The sequence below is a fragment of the Somniosus microcephalus genome, chromosome 31 (genome assembly GCF_052327205.1).
Source record: "Somniosus microcephalus isolate GS21.2 chromosome 31, FLI_Smic_1.0, whole genome shotgun sequence".
NCBI lineage: Eukaryota > Metazoa > Chordata > Chondrichthyes > Squaliformes > Somniosidae > Somniosus > Somniosus microcephalus.
Window position 1 is genome coordinate 42045665 of NC_141017.1, and position 12551 is coordinate 42058215.

General features: G+C 48.1%; 1 protein-coding gene across 1 annotated transcript; it reads right to left on the minus strand.

The window, feature by feature from the left end:
- Positions 1–1317: 1317 nt before the first annotated feature.
- Positions 1318–11257, minus strand: LOC147097817 (transmembrane emp24 domain-containing protein 1-like). Its single transcript, XM_085971962.1, has 4 exons — positions 10995–11257; positions 10445–10542; positions 8997–9165; positions 1318–2516 (listed from the first exon to the last, which is right to left on the minus strand). Exons 1-4 carry the CDS (start codon positions 11175–11177, stop codon positions 2298–2300), a joined length of 669 nt encoding a protein of 222 aa, XP_085828088.1. The 5' UTR covers positions 11178–11257; the 3' UTR covers positions 1318–2297.
- Positions 11258–12551: the final 1294 nt, after the last annotated feature.

Here is a 12551-nt window from a genome sequence, read left to right on the forward strand (position 1 = left end):
TGATGAGCTCCCGTACTCACGTCGTGGGGTCACCAATGTAGCGGTTCGTGTAGCTCGCCACTAAATAAGAGAGTTTGACCAGTTGTTTATTTACAGGAACAGGCTAATTACAGCAGGTAAGATGGCTGACTGTAGGAGCACCGTGGTGTAGGTCTTGTCCCAGCGGGGACGCCATGCGGACTGAGTTCGCAGTCATGTGGGGAGCGTGATGACGCCATCACTGTGTTCGCGTTTCCCGCGCTTAGGGCGTCACGTGATGCGCGTCGTTGGCCATTGAGGCCGAGGTCGCGAGGTGCCGGTGCTTGCCGCGGAAGATTGCATCGCTCCCGTCAGCTGGCCGTTGAGGCTGAAGACGCTAGGCCGGGCTGTGCCGGCGCACGCACCTCACGTTGTACGTGACGTGACGTCAGCGCGCTAGGGCACGTCTTAAAGGGGCAATGGCCCCAACAGGTAAGTTAAAAGGGCAACGGCCCCAAAAGGTAAGTTAAAGGGAATTATGTGTCTCACTGTAAGGGACAACCAGTGGTACCGCCACACTGGGAAGTTTAGATTTTAAACAGTAACAGTAAATGTGAAACAAACAAAAGTTTCATTTTAGCAAACAGTTAAGATTCCCTGACTCGCCCAACTCACAGCATGCTGTTTAAACCGCACCGAAGTGAGGTAAAGCCCTGCAATGTAATGTACTGAGACTTGCGGAAAACCTTTGAAGTTCTGCATAAAAAGCTGATATAGAAGCTTAAGGCACCGTATCCAATATTTTACAGTCATCAGATTGCATCAGGTGCCTCCCTCATGACAGCACCAGAAATCTAGGAAGGGTGGCACATCCAAAATAATCATTAAAGGGAAATCAAACAAAAGGTTCTATGCTGAGCCCTAATCCGTGTTTTATAAAGGTTCAGTATAACTTCCTTGCTTTTGTACCCTTATGCCTCTATTAATAAAGCCATCTTCAAAGATTTGTGTATATACAGCCCCAGGTCTGTTTCTGCACCCCCTTTTAAAATTGTACCATTTAGTTCATATTACTTTTCTTCATTCTTCCTACCTACCAAAAGTACATCACTTCACACTTTGTTAAATTTCATCTGCCATGTGTCTGCCCATCTCCTCCTGCAGTCTGTTACCATCCTCCTCATTGTTTACTACATTTCCAAGTTTTGTGTTGGCTGCAAACTTTGAAATTGTGCCCCGTACACACCAGTCCAGGTCATTGATATATCAAAAATAGCAGTGTTCCTAACACCTGGGACCTGTGTTCAGTTCTAGTTACTAAGACACACGGGAAACACCAGTAAATACACAGGGTCGCTACCAGGTTAAAGCACTTTTAATAGAAAAGCTGCTATTTGCATAAAATAGATTTGCAGTTTGGAAGAACAAAACCACACCCCACCCACACTTCAGCCCCCACTCCCACTTCAGACCTGTGGATAGACACGTTCACTAACAGCTCATTCCCTTTATTTTATTCTGATGAAGGCCAATTACAGCTCAACTGCACTGGGCGCAGGCTCGGGCCAGTCTCACCTTGAAGCCCAATAGGTCATCAGGTGACCAGGACCATCGCAGCACTGCAGTCTGACATTTTAACTGCATCTGCTTTGGTTTTAAAAACATTTCATCTCTTTCTCCCCACCACCAACAGGACCTGCAGCCAACCTCTTCACTCTTGTAACTGGTTGGGAGGAAGGTGAGAGGAGCTTGGTGTCACCAGCTGTCGATCACTTGCTTTCCTCAGTGTAGGGGGTGTTCAGGGCCCCCCAGCACCTAGATTGATAACACCAAGTGCCAGGAATCATGGCAGGTGATACTTTGCAGGGGTAACTACAAACAGACTGTGCCCTCCCAGCCAGGTCCCCCTCCCTCTCCCCATCACAGGCCCCTCTCCCATCCCAGCCGAGCTTTCTCAGACTTCATAAATAAATAATTTAATTTACTACATTAATTACATGTTTGTTTTAAATCAGAGCTGAACTGCTTATTAATTGCTTCTCTGAACCTCAAACAGGATGTAATTCCTGACTCCCGGAACCTTTCCCCAGTTTATTAATAAACAAGCAGATATTGACCTTAAAGAACAAGTACATATTTAACATTGGGAGGGTATTCTGTGAAAGTATCCTTGTACAGCCCAGTCTGTACCATTCACATCAGTCTCACCGTTAGCTTATCCCAATGCCCCAACTAACCCCAAAATCAGCCACACCAGTCACCCCAAAACCAGTAAAAGGACCTGCATCTACTCAGCCACCCCTGTCCATGCCTCTGCTTCAATTGCCATTTTCTTAAATTTAAGTTTGGACTTTTCTGCGGTCATCAAAGAGACTTTTCAACATGTAGACCTGGACAAACGACACCACCAGCATCACCCCCAGATTGACTGCTGACCAAAAATTGACCCGTCCCAAGTTGCCCTCTTGCAGGTTGCGATCCCGTGCCTCGAAGGCTCGGAGGATGGCCTGGATCTGCATGCTCTTCCCCAGCTTGCTGTTCATATTTCCAATCGCCTCCTGAAAGATGAGGGATGAATAGTGAGAGAGAGATGGTAACTATAGTCAGCACTCCATCTCCTCCTAACTCATGGCTTCCCAGATGAGGACTGTAAGTGACTTCAGGAGGACAGAGAGGTTAGTAGATTGGTGTCAGGTGAAATTTATTCTGGGGAAATGTGAGCGGATACATTATAGGAGGAGGAAAGAGAAAATATATACAGGAAGTCGTAATAAGCGTAAAAATAAAACAAAAAAGGTGACTCAACATTGGCTAACGAGGGAAATTAGGGACAGCATAAGATCCAAGGAGAGGACATATAAATTGGCAAGAAAAAGCAGTAAACCTGAGGATTGGGAGCAGTTTAGGATTCAGCAAAGGAGGACAAAGGGATTAATTAAGAGGGGGAAAATAGAGTATGAGAGTAAGCTTTCAGGGAACATAAAAACTGACTGTAAAAGCTTTTATAGATATGTGGAGAGAAAAAGATTGGTAAAGTCAAGCGTAGGTCCCTTGCAGTCAGAATCAGGGGAATTTATAATGGGGAACAAAGACATGGCAGACCAATGAAATACATACTTTGGTTCTGTCTTCACAAAGGAGGACACAAATAAACTCCCAGAGATGTCAGGGAACATAGGGTCTAATGAGGGAGAAACTGAATGAAATCAGTATTTGTAGGGAAATGGTGTTAGGGAAATTGACGGGATTGAAGGCTGATAAATCCCCAGGGCCTGATAATCTACATCCTAGGGTATTTAAGGAAGTGGCCCTCGAAATAGTAGATGCATTGCTAGTCATCTTCCAAAATTCTATAGACTCTGGAACAGTTCCCATGGATCAGAGGGTAGCTAATGTAACCCCACTATTTAAAAAAGGTGGCAGAGAAAAAACGGGGAATTATAAGCCTGACATCGGTAGTGGGGAAAATGCTAAGAGTCCATTATAAAAGATGTAATAGCAGAGCACTTGGAAAACAGTGACAGGATCAGACAAAGACAACATGGATTTACAAAAGGTAAATCATGCTTGACTAATCTACTGGAATTTTTTGAGGATGTAACTAGTAGAATAGATAAGGGAGAACCAGTGGATGTGGTGTATTTGGACTTTCAGAAAGCTTTCGATAAAGTCCCGCATAAGAGATTAGCGTGTAAAGTTAAAGCACATGGGATTGGGGGCAAGGTACTGACTTGGATAGAAAACTGGTTGGCAGACAGGAAGCAAAGAGTTGAAATAAACGGGTCTTTTTCCGAGTGGAAGGCAGTGACTAGTGGGGTACCGCAGGGATCGGTGCTGGGACCCCAGTTATTCACAATATATATTAATGATCTAGACGAGGGAACTAGATGTAATATCTCCAAGTTTGCAGATGACACAAAGCTGGGTGGGCGTGTGTGCTGTGAGGAGGATGCAGAGAAACTCCAGTACGATTTGGACAGGTTGGGCGATTGGGCAGATGCAGTATAATGTGGATAAATGCGAGGTTGTCCACTTTGGTGGCAAAAACAGGAAGGCAGATTATTATCTGAACAGCAATAGATTGGGAAAAGGGGAAGTGCAACGAGACCTGGGTGTCCTTGTGCACCAGTCGCTGAAGGTAAACATGCAGCAGGCGGTTAAGAAGGCAAATGGTATGCTGGCCTTCATAGCGAGGGGATTAGAGTACAGGAGCAAGGACGTCTTGCTGCAGTTGTACAGGGCCTTGGTGAGACCACACCTTGAGTATTGTGTGCAGTTTTGGTCGCCTTATCTGAGGAAGGATGTTCTTGCCATGGAGGAAGTGCAGCAAAGATTCACCAGACTGATACCTGGGATGGCAGGAATGACGTATGAAGAGAGATTGGGTCGATTAGGCTTATATTCGCTAGAGTTTAGAAGAATGAGAGGGGATCTCATTGAAACTTATAAAATTCTAACAGGACTAGATGCAGGAAGGCTGTTCCCGATGGCAGGGGAGTCCAGAACTAGGGGTCACAGTCTAAGGATAAGGGGTAAGCCATTTAGGACAGAGATGAAGAGGAATTTCTTCACCCAGAGAGTGGTGAACCTGTGGAATTCTCTAGAAGGAGTTAGATATATTTCTTAAGGCTAAGGGGATCAAGGGATATGGGAGAAAGCAGGGACAGGGTACTGAATTTGGATGATCAGCCATGATCACATTGAATGGTGGAGCAGGCTCGAGGGGCCGAATGGCCTACTCCTCCTATCTTCTATGTTTCTATAAGCAGATACAGGAAGTGGTAATAAACAGAGAAATTTATGGGTTCAGACACATGTTTAAAAGCGAGAGGCAAGTTGATAAAACTGTAAAAGCAAAGAAGCAAATGGGATCCTAGGTTTTATAAATAGGGCTATAGCTTATCAACAGTTAAGAGAATGCTAAACCTAGACATCATTAGGCTGCAGAATATTGTGTCCCATTTTGGACACTATTATAGCAAGTATGTCAAGGCCATAGAGAAGGTGCAGAAGATTCACAGATAATACCAGCATGAGAGAGGCTTTAGTTATGAGGAGATCTGATAGAGGGGCTGTGTAGGTACAAAGGGAAACCTATTTCCACTAGTCCAGTGAGTTGGTAAATGGAGGGCATAAACTTAGACGTAGGGAGCGGTTAGGAGAATGTTTTTTCCACCGTGGGTTGTTAGGACATTGAATGCCCTGCAAGAAACAAAGGAAAGTGGTTAAATATTTGAAAATAAAAATGTATAAGACTATGGGGAAAGGGCAGGGGAGTGATACTAAGTGGATTGCTCTACCAGCACAGGCACAATGGGCCTAATGGTTTCTTCTGTGCTGAAAGATTTTAAGTTTCTATGATGGGAATGGTAGTGGTTCTGTCACTGGGCTAGTAATCCAGAGGCCTGGACTAATGATCCAGAGATGAGAGTTCAAATCCCACCACGGCAGCTGGGGAATTTAAATTCAGTTCATTCAATAAATCTGGAATAAAAAGCTAGTATCAGTAATGGTAACCATGAAACTATCAGATTGTAGTAGAAACCCATCTGGTTCACTAATGTCCTTTAGGGAAGGAAATCTGCTGTCCTTACCCGGTCTGGTCTGTATGTGACTCCAGACCCACAGCAATGTGGTTGACTCTTAACTGCCCTCCGAAATGGCCTAGCAAGCCACTCAGTTGTAACTAACCGCTTCGAAACAATGAAACCAGACGGACCACCCGGCATCGACCTTGGCACTGGCTATGGACACGGCCCAGTCGACCCTGCAAAGTCCTCCTCACCAACATCTGGGGACTTGTGCCAAAATTGGGAGAGCTGTCCCACAAACTAGTGAAGCAACAGCCCGACATAGTCATACTCACAGGCTCATACCTTACAGCCAATGTCCCAAACTCCTCTGTCACCATCCCTGGGTAAGTCCTGTCCCACTGGCCAGACAGACCCACCAGGGGTGGTGGCACAGTGGTAAACAGTCGGGAAGGAGTGGCCCTGGGAGTCCTCAACATTGACTCCAGACCCCATGAAGTCTCACGGCTTCAGGTCATGCATGGGCAAGGAAACCTCCTGCTGATTACCACCTACCGCCCTCCCTCAGCTGATGAATCAGTACTCCTCCATGTTGAACACCACTTGGAAGAAGCACCGAGAGTAGCGAGGGCACAGAATGTACTCTGGGTGGGGGACTTCAATGTCCATCACCAAGAGTGGCTTGGTAGCACCACTACTGACCGAGCTCTGAAGGACATAATTGCCAGTCTGGGCCTGCGGCAGGTGGTGAGAGAACCAACACGAGGGGAAAAACCTACTTGACCTCGTACTCACCAATCTACCTATCACAGATGTATCTGTCCATGACAGTATTGGTAGTAGTGACCACTGCACAGTCATTGTGGAAACGAAGTCCCGTCTTCACACTGAGGACACCCTCCATCGTGTTGTGTGGCACTACCAGCGTGCTAAATGGGATAGATTCAGAACAGATCTAGCAGCTCAAAACTGGGCATCTATGAGGCGCTGTGGCCCATCAGCAACAGCAGAATTGTATTCCACCACAATCTGTAACCTCATGGCCCGGCATATCCCTCACTCTACCATTACCACCAAGCCAAGGGACCAACCCTGGTTCAACAAGGAATGTAGAAGAGCATGCCAGGAGCAGCACCAGGCATACCTAAAAATGAGGTGCCAACTTGGGGGAAGCTGCAACACAGGACTACATGTATGCTGAAAAGCAGAAGCAGCATGCTATAGACAGGGCTAAGTGATCCCACAGTCAACAGATCAGATCAAAGCTCTGCAGTCCTGCCCCATCCAGTCGTGAATGGTGGCGGATCATTAAACAACTAACGGGAGGAGGAGGCTCCATGAATATCCCCATCCTCAATGATGGTGGAGCCCAGCACGTGAGTGCAAAAGACAAGGCTGAAGTGTTTGCAACCATCTTCAGCCAGAAGTGCCGAGTGAATGATCCATATCGGCTTACTCCTGAAGTCCCCACCATAACAGAAACCAGTCTTCAGCCAATTCGATTCACTCCATGTGATATGAAGAAACGGCTGAGCGCACTGGATACAGCAAAGGCTATGGGGCCCGACAACATCCCGGCTATCATGCTGAAGACTTGTGCTCCAGAACTAGCCGCGCCTCTAGCCAAGCTGTTCCAGTACAGCTACAATACCGGCATCTACCCGACAATATGGAAAACTGCCCAGGTATGTCTTGTCCACAAAAAGCAGGACAAATCCAATCCGACCAATTACCACCCCATCAGTCTACTTTCAATCATCTGCAAAGTGATGGAAGGTGTCATCGACAGTGCTATCAAGCAACACTTACTAACCAATAACCTGCTCACTGATGCCCAGTTTGGGTTCCGCCAAGACCACTCGGCTCCCGACCTCATTACAGCCTTGGTCCAAACATGGACAAAGGAGCTGAGTTCCAGAAGTGTGGTGAGAGTGACTGCCCTTGACATCAAGGCAGCATTTGACCAGGTGTGGCATCAAGGAGCCCTAGTAAAACTGATATCAATGGGAATTGGGGGGAAAACGCTCCACTGGCTAGAGTCATTCCTAGCACAAAGGAAGATGGTTGTGGTGGTTGAAGGTCAATCATCACAGCCCCAGGACATCGCTGCAGGAATTCCTCAGGGCAGTGTCCTAGGTCCAACCATCTTCAGCTGCTTCATCAATGACCTTCCCTCCAACATAACGTCAGAAATGGGGATGTTCGCCGATGACTGCAGCGTCCAGCGCCATTCAGAACTCCTCAGATAATGAAGCAGTCCATGCCCGCATGCAACAAGACCTGGATGACGTTCAGGCTTGGGTTGATAAGTGGCAGGTAACATTCGCGCCACAGAAGTGCCAGGCAATGACTATCTCCAACAAGCAGGAGTCTAACCACCTCCCCTTGACATTCAATGGCATTACCCTCGCCAAATCCCCCATCAACATCCTGGGGGTCACCATTGACCAGAAACTTAACTGGACCAGCCACATAAATATTGTGGCAACAAGAGCAGGTCAGAGGCTAGGTATTCTGTGGTGAGTGTCTCACCTCCTGACTCCCCAAAGCCTTTCCATCATCTACAAGGCACAAGTAAGGAGTGTGATGGAATACTCTCCACTTGCCTGGAGTGCAGCTCCAACAACACTCGAGAAGCTCGACACCATCCAGGACAAAGCAGCCCACTTGATTTGCACCCCATCCACCACCTTAAACATTCACTCCCTCCACCACCGGTGTACCGTGGCTGCAGTGTGTACCAACTACAAGATGCACTGCAGCAACTCGCCAAGGCTTCTTCGGTAGCACCTCCCAAACCCACGACCTCTTCCACCTAGAAAGACAAGGGCAGCAGGCGCATGGGAACACCACCACCTCCAAATTTCCCTCCAAGTCACACACCATCCTGACTTAGAAATATATCGCCAATCCATCATCGTTGCTGGGCCAAAATCCTGGAACTCCCTACCTAACAACACTGTGGGAGTACCTTCACCACACGGACTACAGTGGTTCAAGACGGCAGCTCACCACCACCTTCTCAAGGGAAATTAGGGATGGGCAATAAATGCTGGCTTTGCCGACGCCCACATCCCACAAACAAATAAAAAAAAAGTGAAGCTGAGGAGCTCCCGCAGTCTGCCCTTCCTACTACAATTTACAGGGTTGTAATCCCCAAGCTTGACCTCCCCAAAGCACTACCTCATCATCCAGGCTGATTTAGTGCTTACTAGGGTGTGCTTTTTATTATCTATGTTTCTTCATCTTCTCCCAGTCCCAACAAAAATTGTGAAGCCCCTCTCCTGCTCATTCCTCCCAGGAGTGTGCACAAGACACTGTGCAGTAGACAGGAGTTGCAGTCCAGGCTACTTTCACACCTTCTAATGCTCCATTCCACTCTGGCAGCACCTGACAGTACTTGTATTTACACAGCACCTGGTCAGTGTGTCAGAGCTTTAGACAGAGAGGGTAAATGCTGTTAACGGCCCATATTGGGATGGATTCTGACGAGCGTTGCTGGCTCACCTTGATATCATCAATTTTAATGTCCAGCAGCTCCTCCGGTTCCACGATTTCTGACCAGTCCTCCTGGGCATCATCAAAAATCACCTCAAAGAAGATAAGCTTCTCAGAAATGGTGCTGAAGGAATTGTCGAAGCAGATTTTATAATCACCAATAATGGTGTTCTCGATTCTGTAGGACAGGAAAAAGCGTCACTAATGGAGCTCACATTGTCTTGCTGCCCCACACAACAACCAGCTTTGGATTCATTTGTCACCAAGAAGTGTGTTGAAACAAATCTAAACTGGGATCCAAGCAAACGAAAACAACTTGCATTTATATAGCACCTTTAATGTAGTAAAATGTCCCAAGGTGCTTCACAGGAGCGTTGTCAGACAAAAATTTGACACCGAGCCACATAAGGAGATATTGGAACAGATGACCAAAAGCTTGGACAAAGAGGCAGGTTTTAAGGAGCATCTTAAAGGAGAGAGAGGTAGAGATACCAAGAGGTTTAGGGAGGAAATTCCAGAGCTTAGGGCCTAGACAGCTGGAGGCACGGCCACAAATGGTGGACGATTAAAATTGGGAGATGCTCAAAAGGCCAGAATTGGAGGAGTGCAGAGATCTTGGAGGGTTGTAGGGCTGGAAGAGGTTAGGCCCTGGAAGGATTTGAGCACAAGGATGAGAATTTTAAAATGGAGGCGTTGCCAGACCGGGAGCCAATGTAGGTCAGCGAGCACAGAACCCCTGGAAGAGTCAGCCTTGTGGACTGGATTTAAACTGACCCCCTGGACATTAACAATTTAATTTGTATAATGACATCATATTTCAATTCTTAATCCACTTGTATCTGTGAAATCCATAATCAGACCCAGAGATGGTCTCCAATTAACATGTTACATGAGCACTCGGGAAGCTGTTTCTAGTAAAGGAAACCCCATGAATTCCAAAGGGCAAACATTGCATCAGTTTCTACACTGGAGCATGTAGCTCTAGGGGAGAATTCCATGAGGGGCACCAGAATCTGCAGCCAGGGAATCCTGGAGCACTGGGGGTCCTGGCTGCAGTAGGTGTCTTGGATGCTGCCGAGTTGTGGAGTCTAGGAGGGTCCCAGTCTGTGTTGAATTAGTTGACCTCGGTCAGGGTGATGGCAGTTGGAGCTACAATTGACCTCAGCATCCTTGAGCTAGGAAAGGGAAGTTCAGACAAGCTCCTGCGCTTGATTGTTCGCAAACTGGGTGCATGGGCGCTGGGTGAGGGCAGAAGTGGGCTCCACTGTGATGCCCTGCACAGTCAAATAGCCTGCCAACACAATCAAAGCTCAGACATAAAGAATGGCCATTCAGTGTACCAGAGAGCTGGTGAACCGTACTCCTGCTTCAGGAGAGAAGAACATCATGCACAGAACCGACGGGCGGAAAGCTATTTGGAGCCATGTCCGGGTGTGTTGACACCGGGTTAAACTCACGCATGGACACCGTCAGACCTCCTGGACTCCGCGATCAGGCTTTCGCCATTTGGGCTAAACACGGTGAAATCGACATCCAGCCCGGCACCTCCAATAACCTACGGGAAAAGCACAAGCCGGGCTCAGATACACCGAACACCCACAGTTCATCCTCAGAACACGCCTCACCATTAAAGCTCAGCGATGGCAGCAAGCCACAGTTCTGTTTATTAAAGATCTTTAAGCTGCCTTGACAAGACGAAATTCAGCTGAACAAGATCGGGATTTAAAAGTTGAAACAAAAAATCACAAAAGTTAAGCTGAAGAAAAAGACATTTTCAGTTGAGGCACAGTCGGAGCTGCCAGTTTAGCCCGGAGTCCGTGGTGATCTGAGCCGGAGCAGCAACACTCCTGGATTAGGGAGCGGGGAAACCGCCGGTATTGGTGCTCCTGGAACCCCGGGGAATACACTGGCCCACCCCATGGTTAAATACTGCACCCAGTGACAGTGGGGTCCCGGCCCCTAAACTGCTCGTTTATTCGAGCCCCGGGCCTGCGGCTCCAGCCCCACCTGGTACTCCAGCTCCATGCTGCTGTTGTGGCCGGCGCTCTGGTAGAAGCATTCCTCCCGGCCCGGCGGCAGAATGAACGTGAACTCCGAGTCCGAGGGCTGCGTAAAGGACTCGGTTGCAACGGAGCGGATCAGAAGCGTGAGCAGAAGGAGCGGCCCGCAGGCCCCAATCCCCCGCTCCATCTCCCGGCCTCAAACTTTCGAAAAACTTTTCGCTTCCGCACAACTTGCGGCGCCGCTGATTGGCCCAAAGGATGGCAGTGATTGCCAGCCACACTGTCCAATCAGAGAGTGCGCAGCTCCCTGCCCTACCATTGGTGGATTGCGAGTGTCCAATCAGAACGAAGCACATGTTTCGACCTGATTGATAAATGCATCCAATCACCAACTGGGAGCACATCACGTGGTTGGGGATTCCCTCGGGATTTCCTCACGTCAGAGGCTCGTCAGGTCAGTGTATTCTTTTAAGTGGGGGTGATTAAACAAATTGTCTGTAAATTAATAAAACTTTAAAAGTACCTTAACAAATTAAAATTAAAATGTTCATCCCCTTCCCCATTTCCCAGTCCCCAAACTGCCTTTTAATCTGTTTCATTTCCTGCCTTTTTTTCTCAGTTCTGAAGAAGGGTTTCCACCTGAAACGTTGACTCTATTTCTCCACGGATGTTGCCTGGCCTGCTGAGTTTTTCCAGCGTCTTCTGTTATTATTTTGGATTTCCAGCATCCGCAGTATTTTGCTATTGTAAATTAAAATTTGGTTGGCCGGGGTGATGATGCACTCCAGTCCCCGCGGCACCCACCGGTCGTGGAAGGCCTCAAGCGGCCGGCGGACACCACGTGCTCCATCTCCAGGGCCACCTAGGCGCAAAAATGGCCGCAGACGCCAATTCATTAAATATATTCAAGAAGGAGTTAGATATATTTCTTAAGGCTAAAAGGATCCAGGGATATGGGGAGAAAGCAGGGACCGGGAATGAAATTGGATGATCAGCCATGATCGCATTGAATGGCGGGGCAGGCTCGAGGGGCTGAATGGCCTACTCCTGCTCCTATCTTCTATGTTTCTATGGAAGAGAGGCAGGCAATCGGGCCGAACGACCCCCTTGACCGCCCGCTGCCTGGACCAGTTAATGGCCTTTTTGGCCAGGCCCAGGAACAGTCCTACAAGGAGGTCCTCCGATCTGCCCACTCCCCTCCGCACCGGGTGACCAAAGATCAGGAGCGTGGGGCTGAAGTGCAGCCAAAAATCGAGGAGCAGTCCCTTCAAATAATGAAAGAGGGGCTGCAACCTCTCACATTCTACATAGACATGGAACACGGACTCCTCCAGGCTGCAGAAAAGGCAGGCGGGCTGGGAGTCCGTGAACCTGCTTAAAACTTTATTGCACGCATCCGCCGGACGGCAAGATGGTGCGCCAAGGCATGTCCGGACAGCAGATGAGGATGGCAAAATGGTGGGTGTGCAAGAGCAGCCCGTACAGGAAACCCCTCCGCGCAGAATGAAAAGGCACGGAGGGCATTTCCCAGACACGGCTCAAGTTGTGAGGCACCGGCTCC

Bases quoted from the DNA above. Each gene is read 5' to 3' on its own strand.
- LOC147097817 (XM_085971962.1), bottom strand. From the start codon at position 11,177: ATGGAGCGGGGGATTGGGGCCTGCGGGCCGCTCCTTCTGCTCACGCTT. The intron at 10,543-10,994 runs GTGGGGCTGGAG...CTTTTCCCGTAG, and splicing joins GCATGGAGCTGGAGTACCAG to GTTATTGGAGGTGCCGGGCT. The intron at 2,517-8,996 runs GTGAGCCAGCAA...CTCATCTTTCAG, and splicing joins TTAAAATTGATGATATCAAG to GAGGCGATTGGAAATATGAA.